The following is a 19,335-nucleotide window of genomic DNA, read 5'->3' as shown; positions in this document are numbered from 1 at the left end:
GGGTGACATTCTTTGAGAAACAGAATCATGTGAACCACTCAAACAGTTTTGGGCCATTGCTGTATCATTTGACTTGAAATGCCCTTAATCAAGATGAACACCAAGTTGGTCCATACTTCACATTTATTTCAGCTTTTGAATAATAATTATAATAATAATAATAATAATAATAAGACCTTTATTTATATAGTTACAAAGCACTTAACATACACTTACAAAGCCAGTAGGCAGTAATTAATAACATATTTCAAAAGTATTAAAATAAAGCATAAAAAAAACATGACATCAATAAAAAGCAAGTCCAAGATAGTGAGTTTATCAAAGTGACTGGAAAGGAAAAAAAGCATAATTTAAATGATTTGTTTTCCTGTTACAACTAACAAATCATCATGTTAAAGCTGTTGTGAGGAACTTTTAGCTTGAATCGATTCTGGTGCCCCCTTGTGGACAAAGTGATACCTCTTATCTCTTGTCCAGTAAATGCAAAATAATTGTCTTCAGACAACCTCATCCTGTTGTCTTTTAACATTTAGACTTATCTGACGATTTGATTATTTGCAATGAAAACAGCCATAAAAGGGTGTTTCTAAAGCAAGATGTCAATCATCTGTTCTGACACCTACCCCCTCAGAGCAGTTTTAGACATTAAAATGACAACAGAGAAGGTATCAGTGTTGTTGTAGATGGTCTTGTTTGTTTTGAGGGTCATAAAGAGGCATCAGTATCAGTTTCAGTCTGTTTCTCAGCCAGTTAAAAACTCCTCATAGTGTCTTTAAGAATTTAAACTCTTTATATAAATGATATGTCGACCACAGACATGTACCATGTGACCTGTAAAATCATTCCTGTTAACTGGTGACGTCAGAGGTTGAAGGAGAATCAGTTCTGCCCTCTCAGTCTCATCAGCCATGGAAGCTTCCAGGGGAATTCTCCTTGTCCTAGCTCCTATCCTCAGCCCTGCTGAAGCAAATAACATGTTGTAAGCATTGACTGCCACTGTGAAGCCACTCCTCTCTTCTGGGCACACACTGAATTAAATCAGTATCAAGCTAGTCAGGGTATATGGCACCAAGACATCTGCAAACTTTCCAGACAGCTTTGTGCATCATTTCTGATACAATGAATTAATTCTTCATGAGCTGGAATTTACTGTTTCTTTTAAGTGTGACACAGACTATTTAACACATGACATTGAGCCCATTCATCACCACAACCACTCAGTTTGTAAAAAAACGATTGTGCTTTTAATAACTTTCTGAACATGAAATGTGCTCAAGATCTCAGAAGCATTTTATTGACTAGGACACAAAAGCACCCTTTTTTAACGAGGAGACATAGTTTGCAACTCTTGTTAGAAAGATGCAAGGTTAACCTTGTGTTAAAAATGGAGTTAGAACCAGTTATTGAATATTCTTTGCATCTCAGCCTCAGCGGCAGTTTTTGTGAGCATTCTTTGTACTTTGCTTCTGTATAAGGGGCTTGCACCTTAACCCCTGAGTTAAACCAGCAAATTTTTACATTTCTCCTGTCAACAGGTAATAACGACATGACCTGTGACCAAACAACAGCTGTACTGATATTCTACACAACATCACCCATCACCAAGTAATATTGCTCAACTGAAATGAGTGCTTACCGGTTTTATTCTTTGGTCCTCTGTCTGCAAAATCCATTTAGGTTTTTGGCTTCAGGCCTACAGTGTTGGCGTGACGAAGCAATCTGACGAGCAACTTCTCTTGCCATGGATGATTTTTCTGGAACAGGTGGTGGTGATTTGCATAGTCGAGCAGTCGTCTTCACTTCCTTTTCACTCTCATTGATGAAAACGTCTTCAGATTCATCAGAAATGGAGACATGGCAGAGATGCACATCTAAGAGGTCCTCAAGTGTTACAGGCCCGGGGGTTCGTGGGGAGAGGAAGTCTGAGGATACAGAGTAGGAACGTACTGCTGTTGCTTTAGAAGTGGGATCTGGATTGTGAGTATCTGATTGAATGTTCAGTGTAGGACTAGATTTAGGGTCAGGAAATATGACAGGGAGGGGGATTTGTAGAGACAGTCTGTTAGTGCGGGCCTTTAGAGTGGTGGAACTGGACTTTGGGCGTAACTTCCAGCCTAGAGGGTCATGGCCGGTGATGACAGAAGTCTGGACAAAGGTTGGGGAGAAGTGGGAGGGGATGGAGGAGGTGGGAGAGGAGTTAAAAGTTGGACAGGAGTATCGTTTGGTTGAAGAATGTAATTCTGTATGAGGTTGAAGGAGAGATACTCTGCGCTGAGGAGGCTGTGGTTCTTTCTTCTTCTTCTTCTTCCCCACAATTAAATCTCTAGATTTCTCACTCTTGCAAATCTCTGCTGGCCTCCTCTGCTGGGTTACATCAGAGGGAGGCTCTGGTGACAAAGCATGCTCTTTGTGCTCCTGGCTGTGTGGAATCACATATCTGGCACTGTTTTTAGAGTTCTGTGCTCTGCAGATCTCAGAAGAAGCACAGGACTCCTTTTTTCTCATCATACCACTCTTATCATTGTTAGAATTTGTATTGGTTTGGCTAAAAGAGGAGTGTTTGTTCATTTGGCCAGAATGGGCGAGTCCTCCGTATTTGTCCGGTCTGTTGAGCAAAAAAAAGAGAAGTGAAATGAAACACAGGCCGCAGAACAGGGGATGCGGGTGATAGCGAGTCTGGAAACTTATCTTTTAAAAACTTTAGAAAAGAGGAAGATGCCTTCATCAGTTTTTACATGTTTAACAAACAATGCCTTGACCATTTGCTGCTACACCATGTCAAGGATCATCAAGGATTAAAAACACTACTTTTTTAAAAAGCAAAGACGACATTTATTTTTCATGCTTTACAGAAGTTAGATCGACACAGAAAGAAAACAGCACATCATCACTTCAACTTTGAACTCACTTTTGTATTAGTGACTTTTTTCTTCTTCTCAAAACTCCCGTTCTTGATCATTGATAGATGAATAATAAAGTTTGTTAGAATTAACTAACACATGTAATACATACAAGCAAACTAAGTTAAAAATCAAAATCTTTATTTCAAACCTTCAATGAAATCATTAAGAACTAAAGAACCTGATATACCTTTAAAATAAACTTGACACTGAACACTGAGCTCTTAAGAGTATGACGATCTTTGTATTCAAGATGGGAATTTAAAGTGTGAATTCAAATAAATATTAAAAATAGTTAAATTATGAATTATCATTTACCTGCAGTACTGCATTGATCTCAGCTATCACTCCGTCTGGACCAACCTCTCTCCCAGTTCCTTCTTAATACCAGTCTTTGTGTGTGTCCCCACCCAGCAACCACAACCAACCCATTAAACCACATCTTCCTTAAAGTAACGCCCCAAAGAGTTTTTACTAACCTCACATTTCATCCACACACACACACACACACACACACACACACACACACACTCACACTCACACTCACACTCACACTCACACCACCACCACCACCACTCACACCACCCACACACACACACACACACACACACACACATCAGTTACAGCTGATGAGCTGTTGTTGCTGCCTCGTTTTGTATAAATGAACCCTACTCTCTAATTCTTTAACTTGCATGCTACCGTCTGTCAAGGTTGCCTGTCGAAAAATTTAACCAGCCGTTATTTTTGACATCCCGGAACCTGGCATGTTGTGCAACTACCTCATGATTTCAGAATGCCAAAAATAGACCAAAAAACGGTGTCCAAAATGCTGCAAGAGGCAGATCTTCATTCAACACAACTTTACTAGTGATAGTGCCCCCATTACATTTAGGAGGTGCCCTTATTATTATTAGTTTTGCCCGCTGCCACTCAAACAGTCCGAGTACACCACTGATGGTAAACTTATATGTTGTTAATGAACAGATCATAAAAGCAGCCTGAACCCAAATAGAGAACATGCAGCATCCTGTTAAGTTATACTTTGGTTTAGATTTCCTAATGCATGCTTCTTCAACCACTAGACATCCTGAATGCCGGTTGCTACCCGCTGAAGAAGAAGAAGAATTTCTGTATGAGTAGTGGGTCACAGGTCCTGTATCTGAACTTGACAGAAAGTTTCCATCTCTGGAATCCCTGATATCAGAGATGTGAATGTCTACTAAATATAAATGGCAAAACCAAGCTCTTGATGATAAAACATGGAACACATTTACTCTCCTGTATATTATCCAACAAAATTAAAGACAAGTTAGTTAAAATTGTACATAAATACTACCCTGAAAAAAACCATGACTTGTAAATCCATTCCCAATTTAGAAGAAAAATGCTATTTTTTAAAATGTATGATGGAAACACTTGAACATCTGTTAGCTCAATGTGTCAATCAATCAATCAATCAATCAATCAATCAATCAATCAATCAATCAATCAATCAATCAATAAATCTTTATTTATATAGCACCGATTCACATCAAATGTTATCTCAAGATGCTTTACAGACAGAGCAGGTTTAGACTACTCTGACCTACTAGACGTACTCTATGTTAAATTATTAACAAAGAACAGGATGAGATCCAGTTCCATTTTACAGACAGGACCCAGTCTAATCTCCTCCTTATCCACTACGAGCAGAGTACTTTGCAGTATTTAGCAAGTTACAGGGGCAAGGATAAAAACGTCTTTTAACAGGCCGAAACCTCCAGCAGAATCAGACTCATGTTGAACAGCCAACTGCCTTGAACGTGTTGGGGTTGGAAAGAGGGATAGCTTCTTCTCTCAGGCCATATCCTTCATGAACAATCAACAGTAAACCACTAATGACTCCTGTGATACATCACATAAATGTGCAATCCTTGATTTCCAGTGCAATATCTCAACAACCACGTGCAATATTGTAATTTATTCTATAACATATTTTATTATATTCATCCACTTAAATTTCCACTATGGCTTAGGCTAATTCATTTATTTATATCTTAGAAGTACGTCTATACCTTTCTTTGTACAGATAGTATTTTTATTTTTTATTCTTATTTAGAATTTTTAAGGTTAGTTTTTAGGTTTCTATATTTATTGTTCTTACTGTCTTGTTGTTGAGTGCTAGTGTTCCATTCACCAAGTCAAATCTCTTGTTTGTGCAAGCTCACTTGGCAATAAAACTTTCTTGATTCTTGATAGAGGGAGGCAGAAAGAGAGAGATGGACAGTGACAAACAAAAATGATATCAACTACAATAAAAAAAAAAGGTTTTGCATCCAAACAACTAAATCCTCTCACAAAAAATTTTATTAAATGTATGCAATCACTTTAAAATTTTACCAAATTAAGCTCTATTGTAATATTTTATTTCACTCTCATTTCTTTAATTTAGTTTTCTTTTTTGATTGTGTTTTTCTTCATGCTGAACTCTGTCAATTAACTCTCTATATATATTTATAGTCTATGATCTGAGACCATAGACGTACATTCCATCATCAAAACAGAACACGTCAACTATGGACTACATTTCCCAGCATGCACTGAGAAGGGTTAGGGGTTGTCATGTCAGATTGTGGATGCACATAGCCACTGCGCTAATCTTTGTCAAAATGAGAACTTTGCTCTGTGTATTATGTAATATTTTTCATTCAGATAAGTGAGTAGGTCTCCTGGCGGTGTGCCAGTGTTCACGTAGTGTGTATGGGTGACAGCGACAACGCCGCTGTGCCACTGGACTGCTGCGGAGGGCTCAACAACGTCGACTATTCAAAGGTAGGTCTAAAACATGTTAAAGACGAATCTATTCTGAGTATTAAAGGTTTGTACGAATCGGTAGACCAGCTTACACAAGAAGCGAAACTCGTGCTACCACAGAGTGAACCAGTCCGCTTTGTCGTGTTGTTGACTTTCTGATATTATAGGCGGACGCTCCTTCACAATAAAAGCCGAAGAAATGCCATAATAAAAACATCTCTGTTTCAGCACATAATTAGAAATTGAATTACTCGGATTAAACGACATGCTAGATTCTGGTTGGGTCATAAACAGCCCGAGGCTTTCCACAGAAAATGTGCTCTTTCTCTATGCACTTCAGCATTACAACCTTTCTTCATGGTACACATGTCATGGTGCTTTTTGATTCAGAGGGAAATTACTTTTTACAATGGATTCATGGTTTAGGTGCATACAAGAGGATCGAGTCTATCAAAAATGGCCAAGTCCTGCACACTAACTTGTAAAAAAAAAAGAACCTTATTATTAATGAATCAGTACTAAAATGTCACGTGGCAAAGGGTTTGTTGAGAAAGGCAGGACATATTTAAAGAATGACTAAGTAATGCCCCACACCACTTTTTTGTTGTTGCTGAAAGCGTATTTATATGGGTATTTAGAAAAGTTGTCAATCAATTTGGGTCCGGTCCTGAACTTAAAGTATTACAATTTCTCAAATTGTATTAAAAATGTGCTCTTTATGGGTTGAAACCCAGCTATTGCAATTTTATATTTCTATTGGCTGACCTGGTATTTGGTGACATATTTTCGTCACCAAACCCCATAAAGCACATTTCACCTGGCTTGGTGAACTGGGAGGAGCTGGTAACTTAAGCTGTAGGTTAGCTTTAGCTCGTAGTGTATCCAGTATGGTTCAACACTGTTATTTACCCAGTTGGAAGAAACTTTGTCTCTGAGAAAGACTCTGGGTGCATCTCTCTCCCTCTTTGGTCTACTGTGAAAAAGTCTGTATCACTCTGAAAAGAGCTTTATTGACATTTATGGGCTAGCTAACCACAGCTTATTATCGAGCTAATAAACAACCACTTCTCTCACTCCCTGCTACAAGTACAAACACTTACCGGAAACTATTGCCTCCATTTCACTGGCTGCTGATGCTGCTGATCCACTCTTTGTGGATGCTGACTAATGATGTTTTGCCATTCAAATCCCAACATTAATTTCTCTGGTCAACAAGCTAATTACATCTCACACAAACAACAACAACAGCTCGCCACAGATTACCCTTCGGCAAGTCCGACTGAACAACAGATGGTGATTTTCCTCATTAGAAAATGTCCTCTATTGATTTCTCTGTCAAGTCAGATTCGGGGCTTTGAGAAGCATTTAAGGCTTGAGTTCTGTTCATTAACCAAGCTTCCCCGGCCAGCCCTGTCAATCTTGATACACTGAAGTTCATTTTTGAAATCCCAGGTTAGATGCAATTCAGCAGAAACTCTGGGGTTTAGTTACCAACGGCCATATTACTAAGAATTACTCTTAAGCTGTGTCCAGTTCAGAAGCTGTAGTCAGAGGACCAAATGCACAATCGCTGTCCCATTTCCTGAAGGGTTTTCAATTTCTAAGACTCCTCAAATGCAGTCAACCAACGTGTCCTATTTTTCACGGGGCTATGGAGGATTCATCGGATGCATCCTTTGCAGCCTAACATAACCCAGTACACATTGCAGCCAGTTCAAATGAAATGGCAGACTCTCAAATAAATAAATAACAGTTCTTGGTTTAAATTCAATTGCCAGCTGTAAAAATGTTATAACATGGTGTCTAAGTTACTTGTTGGTAGATAGCCAGCTACCTCCCTGGCACTACAGCATAAGGGTGGGGAGCTAGGGTCGGTGACCCAAACAGGGTTTGACGGGGTAAGACTGTCTCAAATCAGTTCAGTCTTACTGGTCTATGCCAAATAAGAAGGCTGGGTCCTTTGAAGGCTGCAGTCGCTGGATTGGGACACAGCTTTGTGACGTGGAACAATGTCCAATCAGTGGCCATGGACAACAGCAACCTGACTCGGACATTGACCTATTACCTTTACTAGAGCACCTTTATCTAAAGCAGCTGGTCAAGTAGCTTTAGTATGCTCACGGGGGGATTGAAGACGCAATCTCAATTTTCCAGTCAATAAATCAGTCATGTGGACTTTGTATGAAGGACAGAAAACTTTACAAAAGTCTGCCAGTCTATATGCAGTGTAGAAAAGGGATAATATACAGTACATCGCCTGCAGGACTGCAGGACCAATTTCACCTGATAACGTTCCACGATTAAACCTGTGCTACAAAGTTAGCATAAGCAAGTAGCAGAACAAGTGATGCTGAATATTAGACATCCTTTCCAGGCCAAACGTAGTAAAGTCTTCGAATGTCAAAATAAGCCATGGTAGCTAACTGTGGAATAAAAGACGTATTTTTTAAAAATCTGTACATCAATTTAAAATCAATGAAATCATCTTTAAATCTATAATTTAATACGTCAATACGTTTCTGGCTTTACTCAGTTGCAGGGTAATAAGTGCGATAATGCATGATGAACAGGTAGTTGTGTAAATTTAAACAAATTTTAACATTTGCCTTAAAGGCATACTCATCTGTGCTGTCAATAGTTCCCAACTAGAAACCCCACAAAGAAAGAGGCTCTGACAGAAATTATTTGTTATGCTGAGTGGCTTTCTTTTTTTATTTTTTAACTCTTTGTTAGTTATCTCTATTTACTGACAACAAATGTGTTGGGGGTCTGTTACTTTAACTTTATATGGTAATCAAAGAGTAGCTGTGAAATCCATTAATGATACATTATGCCATAGGCTAAGTGTGCCTTTAAATTCTAAACCTTTTTTAATATTTAAATAAAATCCAACAGTAACATTAGAAATGTAAACATCTGGAGATATTCAACACATTTTTTGACTGATGTAGACCGCAATTTAGGTCTGATTTATCTGTTGCATGTTTTAGTGAAGTTATATTTTGTTGTCTCTTTCAGATGGACCTGACTTTTGTGGAAGCACTACTAAACCACATCAACTTCCGTGACTCCAGCTTTTTATTAGCCGTGACTGCCATTATTTTCAATCCTTTCTTCTGGAATGTGGTAAGTAACATTGTTGAACACATGATAGAAATTGTACCTACAAAATAAAAGTCTGTTTGCAAAACTCTAGAATGTTTTTGTGATCTCAAGTGAACAGCTGTAAGTGAGAGCGTTCACAACCCTGGGTCTCCAGAGATCACTCATGATCAGGTCTTGTAAAGGTGAAGAGAAATATATCAGGCTTCATGTTATTATAACAGTTTTATAGATCTCATTGTTTATTTGCATAAAGAGCAGGAAGCCGGATATTAATTAATGAAAGGGAGAGGGATTCCTTCTTTTCTGTCAAAAGTCAATTACATGCATGATCATGACTTAAAGCTGGGGTTGGTAATCAGATTTAGATACACTTTTTGTTATACTTGTTAAAATTATCTTTATATCCTGATGGCAATCAATACATCATGTGTTCTTAAAAAAGAGCGAAAAAGAGCTGCTTTCTGCAGCCGGAGTAAACCTGGGAAAATATCAACCAATCACCGTTTTTTGGGTGCCAAAATTTTAAACCATTCAAATCCCATCCAGCCGTTCTGCCCGCCTCCTGCGCGTACATTTCCCTGGCGTGTACTCCGAGTCCCCGTCTCCTGCCTCTGCTTCCCCTGACTCCACTGACCGCCCCTGGGGTGGGGGTGCGTCGTTTTGGAGGAGCTCCGAGGGAGGAGGGGAGGGGTTAGACGGAGTCCTGAGGAAATGCTACATTCAAATTCATGCTAGTTTTCCGAGACTACCAACCCCAGCTTTAATGTTTGTCTCTTTATCTTTTGTTAGGTAGCAAGATGGGAACATCGTAGACGTGGACTCTCCAGGCTCTTTGGTAGCCCCTACCTGGCTTGCTACTGTCTTGGTTTTGTCATCATTCTACTTAATGTGTATCGCAGCCACAGGTAAACCAAATACTTTAACTTTATTACTACTACTTCATTCAAGCCGGTTTGATCTCTTTATGATATTGCGCTGCTTTAAAGCAACTTTGTGCCTAGGATCGGACACGCACAGCATAACAATTCAGTTGACTTCATTGGCATTACCAGTTATTGTTCAGGAGGGAAGATTGCTCTGGATTGTATCTGCCTCAGCTGATGTTATTTGAACCGTAAAATTGTGTGCTGTAATTAATAATTACTCAGTTTATTGTGCGTTTTTTATTAATATCAGGGAATGCTTTCAGGCGTGATACTGGGGATCGATCTAGTCAGAAAACAATCTTGTAAAGAAACCTGTGACTAAAACAGACACCAGTTGAGTAGTGAGAGGGGCAGAGAGATGGATGTAAAGGGAGAGGGAGATAACACAAGAAGAAATCATTGATTTCCCATAAAATCTATAATCTGCATCCAATGTGTTTCATGACAAATTCCTTTCTCTAACAAAAGTTTGCTGTAGGCTCAAATACAGAGCTATGCAAGTTACTTCTTTTACCCAATAAGTGTTGTGAACACAACTTCAAAATAAAAGCATTGTGTCAAAACAAGAAGAATCTCTCCACAGTAAAACAGATCAGGCTTTGACTTTGAAAAGTATTCCAGCAGTGCTTTCATCCTATGTTTTTTAAGCCTTTGACATAAATATAGACGATACAAGGCCAATGCAACAATCTCAATCTATCTCTCTCTATCATTTTTCTTTGTATTTTTGCAGAGATCTGTAGACAATTCACAGAAAAAAAAATCTGCAAGCCTTCTATTCTCTAGATTTTTGCCTCTCACACCAGCAGAATGAACGGTCTGATCTGTAAACATGCATGCTTGAATGAAAACTAAGTTGCTCAAGAGCCATCATGCAGCCAACTCAAACTTCCTGTGTGAACTGCCACAAAGGACATACACTTTTTTCTTCAACAGAGTTAAATCCCCAGACTTACGTTTCACTCCTTCTTGGTCATAGGCTGTCACTTATGTATATTTGTTCATCTATTTTTGCAGTATGACGGTGGCGATGAAGGCCCAGGCTAGGTTGGACATGTTAGAAAGGACTGAGGTTTTCTATGCTGGCGTAGCTCTCATGGTCTTTGGCACTGTGCTGGTAGTCACCAGCTTCCTGGCTCTGGGATTCATTGGAACTTTTCTTGGTGAGTATAAAGCACAGAGCTGAAACTTAACCCAGACCTGGGCCCTTTAATTCTACCAATTTATTGACCCTATAAGCTGTGTTAATGTTAGTCACCCAAATGTCTCTTAAGGGTTGAGAAGCGTTATTATCTTGGTAGTAGTGTGAAAAAAATGTAATATTTGAAATATGCTACAATCAAAAATGCATGCTGGCTCTGGACACCTGTATAGGAAAATATAACAGTTTTAAGTTATGAGGTATTTGATCAGACATAGATGTAAAAAGATGAGCCTCAGATTCTCTCAGCTCAGTCTCAACCCGCTGTGTCTGCATTTAATTTGTTTTTGCAGGTGATTACTTTGGCATCCTCATGGATGAGAAAGTGACTGGCTTCCCCTTCAACATCACAGAGGATCCAATGTACTGGGGAAGCACTGCAAACTACCTTGGCCTGGCACTTATGTAAGTGTGTGTGTGTCAGTGTGAGTTCTTTAAAATCAATTTGAGTTTACTGGGACACGCATCATGTTGAAGAGGCAGAGCATGTGATTTGAAAAGCATGTTCAAGCTCAGTGCACAAAGGGTCAAGGTTTTCCAGCAGTCAGATTGTGAAGTGCAAAAGGGCTCCAGTACTGTACATGACAATTCATCTCCAACTGCATGTCCAGTAACCACTAGTGTTTGGATCTCACTTTCCTGCTCTGTATGCAAAGAAACACATCATCCCGCTCACTGTCATTGCCTTTAAAGAGAAAACCATATTAAATAAATAAAAGACTCAGGTCATGGAGTGAGGGGTTGGGGTTAGGGTTAGGTTAGTTTCACTGCTGTTGTTATCACCTTACTCATTACTTTAACAATGAGATAATAATAAGGTAATAGATTACAGTTAACTATTACATCACTGAGAAGTATCTGATGTATCTTTTGCAAATTAACTTATACACACATTTAATAATGTATCCCTTCTGTTATCTTCTTTCTGTGCCTGTCTGTTTTCAGTGGTGCCAGTCCTGTTGGTCTTGTCCTGACTGGCATCGTAGCCATTGCCTACATTGTTGCAATAAGATTTGAAGGGTAAGTCTTTCTATGTCTGAGCAAGCAGCAGCCTCCGGTCTCAAATTATGAAGCCCATGCGGAAGTGTTATAAACTGCAATACATCGAGAATCCGCTTGAGGCTGGCTGCAGAAACACCGGAAACCACATAGACATGAATGGGAAAAGGACGATCTTTGCAGCATTAATAAACATGTTTACAGCCTGGTTCAAAAAACGGCTTGGCCCTACGAAGCTAATTTCTCTATCGGCACACACTGTACGAGGGGTGAATTTTTTTCTAACGGTTCAGAAGATATTAAGATTACGAGTTTTTGTCCAAATAAGGACATGACTGACGTGACTCCCGGTCGGGAACACATAGCTGTTGGCTTAGAGGCTCACACGACATCACACTCTGCCTGGTTGAGTTCCGCATTTCCAATATGGCTGCTGCCGTCGATTGGATTCAAAACAGCTCTCAGGAACAGATGGGTGACGTCACAGATACTACGTCCATATTTTATACAGTCTATGTGTCTGAGCTACTGTTGGCACATCTAGAAAATGCACATGGACTTTTAGCCTAAAAAAATAAACTAAACTGTGTTGCTTCTTCTGATTTCTAGACTTGTCAGGTTATTAGTTGTGAAGTTATTTGTAAAAGTTACAGAGGGATTTATGTAAAGTGCAGGCTTGTTAGGTCGATTGGTGAGTTTTTCATGTGCATTTCAAAATGTCTCATATAGCAATATGTCACACATCAGTGTTAAGTTCAGGGTAAAAAAAATCATCAGAGTAGCTGAGCATCTTCCATGTTATTACCATAGACTTTAAAATAAATGAACGTAGTCTGAGTGATGTCACCCATCTGTTTCTGGAGCAGAGTTTTGAAGCCTATCGTCATTGGTTGCCATATTGAAATGCTGGCTCTACCTAACTCCGGTTCATCTAGTATTACACAAAGATGTAGAGTTGAGGCGGGCTCACTAGCCTCTTTGCTAACAGCTAGTGTACCCGCCTGTAGGCTTTTGAGGGATGAGATGAGAAATCTCAATTTGTTATGTTTCGCAATGGAAATCAATGTAATCTTTTTCACAACAGCCCATGCTGTAAAGTTTGTGACACAAAAAACCTTGTTTGTTTACTTGTGATTCTTTGTGTGAGCAGTGTATTAAGTATCTGATTTGAATTTTTTTTGTCCTGCTGTCTGAACAAAGCCTTTATTTTTCAAATTATGGGGCGCTGTGGGACTAGTGGTACAGCATCTAAGATCTCTCTGATATATTGTCTGATTATATGTTTGTTCTTTTGTTTTTACAGACCATTCACCGCACAGATTTATGAGGAGAGGAGTCATCACAAGAAGAAATAATAAGAATAAAACCCCTCCAGGCACTTCCTACTTGCCACCCTGTCAAGAGAACAGACAGACTGAACAATCAACAGACTGATCAATCGACAGACTTTGTCATCCACACCTTGGTCATTAAACTACCTCCAGTCTGGACTCAAGTGCTGGAATTTCACTCCAGTAACTTATATTTGATCCTGTGTGAGGTTGCACCACTGATTATGGAAGCTACAATGTCTGTAAGGACAAGGCTGACAAAGCTTTCACTTTTAAGAGTGGGATAAAACTTTTCATATGATGCAAAGAATAAAAAAAAATTTTGTTACAAGAATTGAAAATATTCTTAGGGAGCATCACATCAGCTGATTTCTACTGTACATATATTTAAAAAATCCTACCACCACCAAAAGTCTGAACTACTGTGACAATCTGTCTGAAGATAGAGTCACATTAATGCATTCAGCACATTGTTCAAATTAATTAATTCATGTCAGATGTCATCAATGGAGAGAAGTGTTATTATAGGTGACATTGAAAGATGTGGTGCTTAAACAAACCTGTTTTCTTACAAGCCAGATTTCAAAATAAAGTCAGACCTAGCTTCTGACGGCTGAATCTCTTCCACCTCCTCAGTCTGAGTAGACGACAAGACATCTGAGAATTGAATATGTTAATATGTTTTCTGCAGTATCTTTTAACTTCCTGTTTCTCACATGTAGGACTCAGTAGCTGCTTGTGTATCTTATTAGATTAATAATGATTGTTCTTGTTGGACACACCGTTAAACCACATTAGTGATGCACTACACGTAGAACCAACACCTATTAGCTGATATACCTGAATACAGTAATGGTTCCTTTTTAACATCACACCTTTGTATAAGAATTCAACTTTGAAGTCAGGACTGTCTGCTAAGATAAAATCCTGTTCAGTTAAAATGTCTTTGAGGAACTTTCACCTTGTGTTGACGTTGGCACCCCCTGTGGATAAATGAGTTCTTCTTATCACTTTGCTGATATTCTGACACCTAGTGACAACAGATATTAAATCAATCACCAATCACCAATCAGTCTCCTTTATAATCTTGTTTGCTTTGTAAGTCATTTCAAGAAATCAGTATTTGTCTGTTTCATAGCCAGCATTCACCTAAAGAATGGATGACCGTCCCCCTTTCCCCGTTGGATGACACAATCATGACATGTATGAAAAAAGTTTTACTCCAGGCTGAAATGTCTTCCACTGCTCCCAATCTGTCCAGTTTACAAAAGCCACAAAGGAAACGGGTAAGTCTGACGTCTGTCTTCTCCTATCCTGCTCCAAACTTCCTACCTTATTGCTGTAGTTTGTTGCACTTGTTCAATAGCTTGAGAGGCCAGAGAGTCCTTTATTGGGGATCCAGAATATATAATTTCAGTGATGTGTTTTTTTGTGTGCTGTCTTTTGTCGGCAGGTGAAAGAGATAGCTAACGTAAACTTTTGATCATGTATTTTCAGTGCTTCTATCAAGTTGTGTTGCTACTATGAGCTTCCCAGTTCCCTCTGTTGTTATGAGGGTCGGTTGAGGTGTTTCCTTTTCAGCAGTGCCCCTCTGTGGCTCTGTAAAGTACGACAAATGAATCTTCATTATGTGCCAGACATTTTCAGTTGAAATTCAGCTGCTGCTGGGGCCCTTATGGTTTTGTTTGGTAAATTACACTCTGGGACCATCTGTGGAGTATGTGAATGCAGCATTGACCATAACAGGCAGATAGTAAAGGGGGGAAAAAACGCCCTTTCTTCGTGATCAAATTTACCAAAGAGAATGAGAGGTAGGCTGACCAAAATAGGGAAGTGTGATATATTTTAGATCATGGATGTCAAACATGTGACCCGTGGGCCAGAACCATCCCACCAGAGGTTCCATCCAGCCCTGGGATGACTTCCCAAAATGAAAAAATTACAGGGAAGACATTAACTACAATTTTTCAATAAAAGTAACTGCTATATCAGATTTCAGATCTCAGATGGTTTTACTTGTCGTCCCACTTGGGATCAAAATGGGCTGTATGTGGCCCCTGAACTGAAATTAGTTTGACACCCCTGTCTAAGATTGTAGAATGAAGTCAGATCAACTTTTGAGTGCTTTGTGTGAGAAAAATGTCTCTACAGAATAATTAAATTATTGTCTGTATAAAAAATATATACTTTTTTCTCAAAATGTGAATTAAAATCCTTTGAAATATTCATCCCAGCACCATTTAGATCACTTCCAGAGGCTAATTTATCACCAGTCTTGTTAATGAAGAGTCTTATTTTGAAGGGTCGGAAGTCCATGCTTTTATTTTGTTGAGCATCTCGCCGGGAGAACACATAACGCTGGATTTGAAATGTCATCATGAAGGATGACAGAGGAAATTGAACAGCGGTAGCAGCCTGGCTGTGTTTCATCATGTGACGGTGTTCAAACGGTACAGCTATGTGTTCAGAGTTACCGGTAACATTACAGCCGTGAACAGGTTCAGTGAACACACCGTGACAGCACTCAAACCGAAAACAACACCGAGAATGGAGAAGTGTCCCGAACACCCGCCGCTGTTCACCTTCGGTGTGATAGCGGACATTCAGTACGCAGACCTGGACGACGGCTACAACTTCACCCGGACCCGGCGGCGGTACTACCGGAGCAGTCTGCAGCTGTTAAAAAACGCTCTGGAGAGCTGGAGAGAGTCGGCGGTGAAACCGAAGTTCATCCTCCAGCTCGGAGACATCATCGACGGCTTCAACAAGAGTCACGACGCCTCAGACCAAGCTCTAGACACGGTCCTGACAGAGTTCAGCTCCGGGCCCGCGGAGGTCCACCATGTGTGGGGTAACCACGAATTCTATAACTTCAGTCGGAGTGCGCTGCTGCGTTCAAGGCTCAACAGTACTCTACACTCCGACGGGATCCTGAACGCAGCGCCAGCTGACAGTGAGATCTACGCGTACAGCTTCAGTCCGGTACCCGGGTTCATCTTCGTGGTTCTGGACGGGTATGATGTGGGTCTGCTGGGCAGAGAGGAGAGCAGTCAGCAGTACAAAGACTCTCTGAGTCTCATTAGACAGCATAACCCCAACAAAGACCTCAACAGCCCAGGTACACGGCACTAAGAGCTTTATTGTCATTGTTTGTTTTGTAGGGCTAACAATTATAAACATATATATATTAGGAAACAACCATTTTCTAGGTTTTAAAAACAATTCTTAATATTTTTAAAAAATGTGTTTCCATATCTAAAGCTCTCAGGAGCAAAGGGGGGAGGGTGGAAAATTAAGTTCTGTGTTTTGATCAAAATCAGAAAGTCCTTTAAATCACAAAAGACAACTTTAAAATGTATCATGAAAACATTAAGATAAATACAAACTGAAAATAGATCAAAATTCTCAGTAAATTTGGAGAAGAATGGTTAAAGTCAGAATTTAGTTTGAGATCAAAATTTTGAATTTTATTTTCAAAAGTAGAAAAAGAAATTTGTTGAAAGATATTAAAGTCTTTCGACTCAGGTTCAAATGATTTGTTCCTGTGTGACCCTCATCCTCTTTTAGTGACACGTCTGTTGTTCTGACAGAAATCTATCAGGTTTGTTATATAAATAAAAAGCTGATTTCACAAGCTGTTAGATGCATACCCTGAAATTGACCATCTTTGTATGATTATTTAATTACATTTCATTCAACTTGAGCCATCTCAGAAACATCACAGAGATTGACTGGTTGAAAGAGTGAGTAGACAATGATTCATGTATTTGTGTTTCAGTGTTTAAAGGTTTGGAGGAGAGATATACGATGTTTAATGGAGGCTTCAGCAAAGTTCAGCTGGACTGGCTCGATTCTGTTCTGTCCTCAGCTGATGAAAAACAGGAGAAAGTCACAATCGTCAGTAAGTAAAGAGATTTAAAATATTACAAGTAATATCAATTGTAGTGTATGAAAAATGTGGTATACATCATCATCTGTCCTTTAGGTGCCACTCCACCTGAAAGCAGACCCCTTTAAAGTTTTCCTTTCTTTCTCCTCCAGGTCATCTCCCAGTCCACCCTCGCTCCACCACACCCATCTGCCTCGCCTGGAACTACGACGAGCTGCTGTCCGTCATCCGCTCCCATAGTTGCGTGGTGTGCTTCATGGCCGGACACGACCACGACGGAGGATACCACAGGGACAAAAATGGGGGGGTACACCACCTGACCGTACAGGGCGTCGTAGAAACTCCACCAGACGGCAACGCCTTCGCCACTGTCTCCGTGTATGAGGACAAGATGGAGCTGAAAGGATGCGGGAGGGTCAGGGACCGAGTGTTTGAGTTCCCACAGAACGAAGGCAACATAACAAAAGCAATGACAGATTTACAGATTAATTGATGGTGAAGGAAATATTTGAGGAATATCTTTTGATTTAGAGACAGAGTGCTAAATCCATGTGGGTCTCGGCATTATTTAAAGAGGTTCAGGGATTATAGACCCCGGAAAAAAACATTCACAATGAAGACTCTGCTGTACACCAGAGCTGGGCGATAAATGGATTTAATCCGATAATTTACATTAATGGAGAACAGTTATAATTTGATTTACTGTAATGTGCCCACATTAGGAAGCTGCCGTCACTTTCCCGAGCGTCTGTGTTCAAAGTGAAGTTGAGTAATTCGACGTATTCACAGTGTCATTGAATGAACGTAAAACAACTTACTGATGAAGCAGCTGCAGTACGTGCACGAAGATCACGTGATATAAACGTCATCATTTCTCTACTTAGCTTGCAGTGATTTTTTCTGACTTCGTACCGGCTGCATTCTCACCTTAAGTTATTGTCTTCTTGTAAAAGTTTGACAAAGAGGCTGGTCAGACAATTCCGGGTGAAGTCAGGATGTAGAATTTAGTTGTTTGCGTTCACACATGCAGCTCACCCTGGGAGTTTCTGCAGACTTTCAGGAGTTAAGTGCATGTGTAAAAAGAGCCTTTTTGTGAAATCCTGTTACAGTTCATCCTAATCTGAGAGTTTTCTTCAGCTGCAGGTCAAAAGTCAGCATAAGTTTAAACAAAAGTGATAATATATGCGTTTCTGAAAAAGCTTCTTCAGTCTGACGGCCTCCTGAATAAAACCGGTCTGTTCTAATCTTCATGCAACTTTAACAGAGACGAACAGGTGTAAGGGAAAGTGTGTGTATGAAACTGAGAGCTTCATTAGACTGACAGCTCAGAGTCACCTGAAGCGGCCAAAAATTCATTCGGATTTTAAGTTCTGATGTTTTGTTTGAAATCTAAACTTTGATTTTGTTGTCCAGCTCTACTGTAGACAACCTTCTGTGTCCACTACTTACTTTATTATGTGTAAACTTAGAGTTTATATTCTCTCTACCAAAGATGTGAATGTTTGGAAAGGTAGAATACTGACGACTCTTCTGAAACACAACCACACTTTGTGTTTTTAAACGCAGTGTGTCATGACACTTTACCTCAACAAAAAAAGAAGCTTTTATTTTTTTATCCTGATGAAGAGGGAGATAATTCTTCTACATAGATTTTGATTTAATCTGGAGGTTGAATGATATATATATATTTTAAATTGAGATTATTTTCTATTGCTGCCTTTTTTTGAGGTGATGCAGCACTAATTTGTATTTATTCTTTTATTTTCTGAGGGATGTAATGAGCAGTGTTAAATGAATTATATTGCAAGTGAACATGTTTTACAATGTAAAACTATGCAATGGGTAATAAAAAAAAACTGAATACCAGAAGAGCTCATCTCTCATTTTTCATGCTGCATTCAAGTCTTGTTGTAAGCTAGTAGATCCAAGCTGTTCATCTCGACAGGGATCAATTCACAAGTTATTCAAAGACAAATATAATTGAAAGTTGAATTATCAACCAAAACTCGGAAATTGTCTCCCACATTGGGGTTATAAGGTACAGCAATGTTACATTGAAATGCGATATTTCTCAAAATGAGTAAAAATAAAACATTTCACCATAAATACAACTTGATTATGAATAAGATATGTTGAACCTCAAAATATAGAAAAGTTCAACAGCAAGAAAGTTAATGAAGAGTGTATTAAA

The 19,335-nt window shown here is 39.4% G+C and overlaps 3 protein-coding genes across 4 annotated transcripts; 2 read left to right on the top strand and 1 right to left on the bottom strand.

Moving 5' to 3' along the window:
• Positions 1 to 674: 674 nt before the first annotated feature.
• LOC117830263 lies at positions 675 to 3,351 on the bottom strand. Of its 2 annotated transcripts, none has more exons than XM_034708305.1 (3): positions 3,219 to 3,351; positions 1,637 to 2,605; positions 675 to 960 (listed from the first exon to the last, which is right to left on the bottom strand). In XM_034708305.1, exons 1-2 carry the CDS (start codon positions 3,230 to 3,232, stop codon positions 1,642 to 1,644), a joined length of 978 nt encoding a protein of 325 aa, XP_034564196.1. In that variant the 5' UTR covers positions 3,233 to 3,351; the 3' UTR covers positions 675 to 960; positions 1,637 to 1,641. The 2 variants fall into 2 exon arrangements, with proteins under 2 accessions (XP_034564196.1, XP_034564195.1); XM_034708304.1 differs by having other exon boundaries at positions 675 to 957.
• Positions 3,352 to 5,465: 2,114 nt separating this feature from the next.
• Positions 5,466 to 14,324, top strand: pemt (phosphatidylethanolamine N-methyltransferase). The gene is made up of 7 exons (XM_034708828.1): positions 5,466 to 5,711; positions 8,712 to 8,819; positions 9,588 to 9,703; positions 10,742 to 10,887; positions 11,219 to 11,330; positions 11,871 to 11,945; positions 13,228 to 14,324. Exons 1-7 carry the CDS (start codon positions 5,640 to 5,642, stop codon positions 13,277 to 13,279), a joined length of 681 nt encoding a protein of 226 aa, XP_034564719.1. The 5' UTR covers positions 5,466 to 5,639; the 3' UTR covers positions 13,280 to 14,324.
• Positions 14,325 to 15,588: 1,264 nt separating this feature from the next.
• On the top strand, positions 15,589 to 19,013 carry adprm (ADP-ribose/CDP-alcohol diphosphatase, manganese-dependent). Its single transcript, XM_034708226.1, has 3 exons — positions 15,589 to 16,373; positions 17,034 to 17,156; positions 17,297 to 19,013. The coding sequence occupies exons 1-3, from the start codon at positions 15,803 to 15,805 to the stop codon at positions 17,635 to 17,637; spliced, it is 1,035 nt and encodes a 344-aa protein (XP_034564117.1). The 5' UTR covers positions 15,589 to 15,802; the 3' UTR covers positions 17,638 to 19,013.
• The last annotated feature ends 322 nt before the right edge of the window (positions 19,014 to 19,335 follow it).

The sequence above is a fragment of the Notolabrus celidotus genome, chromosome 18, assembly GCF_009762535.1.
Source record: "Notolabrus celidotus isolate fNotCel1 chromosome 18, fNotCel1.pri, whole genome shotgun sequence".
NCBI lineage: Eukaryota > Metazoa > Chordata > Actinopteri > Labriformes > Labridae > Notolabrus > Notolabrus celidotus.
The sequence above is the reverse complement of the archived record's forward strand: the minus strand, read 5'-3'. Positions and strand labels throughout refer to the sequence as shown.

What these genes read in the sequence shown, in the direction of transcription:
- pemt (XM_034708828.1), top strand. Translation starts at nt 5,640, where the DNA reads ATGGGTGACAGCGACAACGCCGCTGTGCCACTGGACTGCTGCGGAGGG. An exon ending in ATCCTTTCTTCTGGAATGTG is followed by an intron (nt 8,820 to 9,587) that starts GTAAGTAACATT and finishes ATCTTTTGTTAG; the next exon opens with GTAGCAAGATGGGAACATCG. An exon ending in TACCTTGGCCTGGCACTTAT is followed by an intron (nt 11,331 to 11,870) that starts GTAAGTGTGTGT and finishes GTCTGTTTTCAG; the next exon opens with TGGTGCCAGTCCTGTTGGTC.
- adprm (XM_034708226.1), top strand. Translation starts at nt 15,803, where the DNA reads ATGGAGAAGTGTCCCGAACACCCGCCGCTGTTCACCTTCGGTGTGATA. An exon ending in CAAAGACCTCAACAGCCCAG is followed by an intron (nt 16,374 to 17,033) that starts GTACACGGCACT and finishes TTTGTGTTTCAG; the next exon opens with TGTTTAAAGGTTTGGAGGAG. An exon ending in GGAGAAAGTCACAATCGTCA is followed by an intron (nt 17,157 to 17,296) that starts GTAAGTAAAGAG and finishes TTTCTCCTCCAG; the next exon opens with GTCATCTCCCAGTCCACCCT.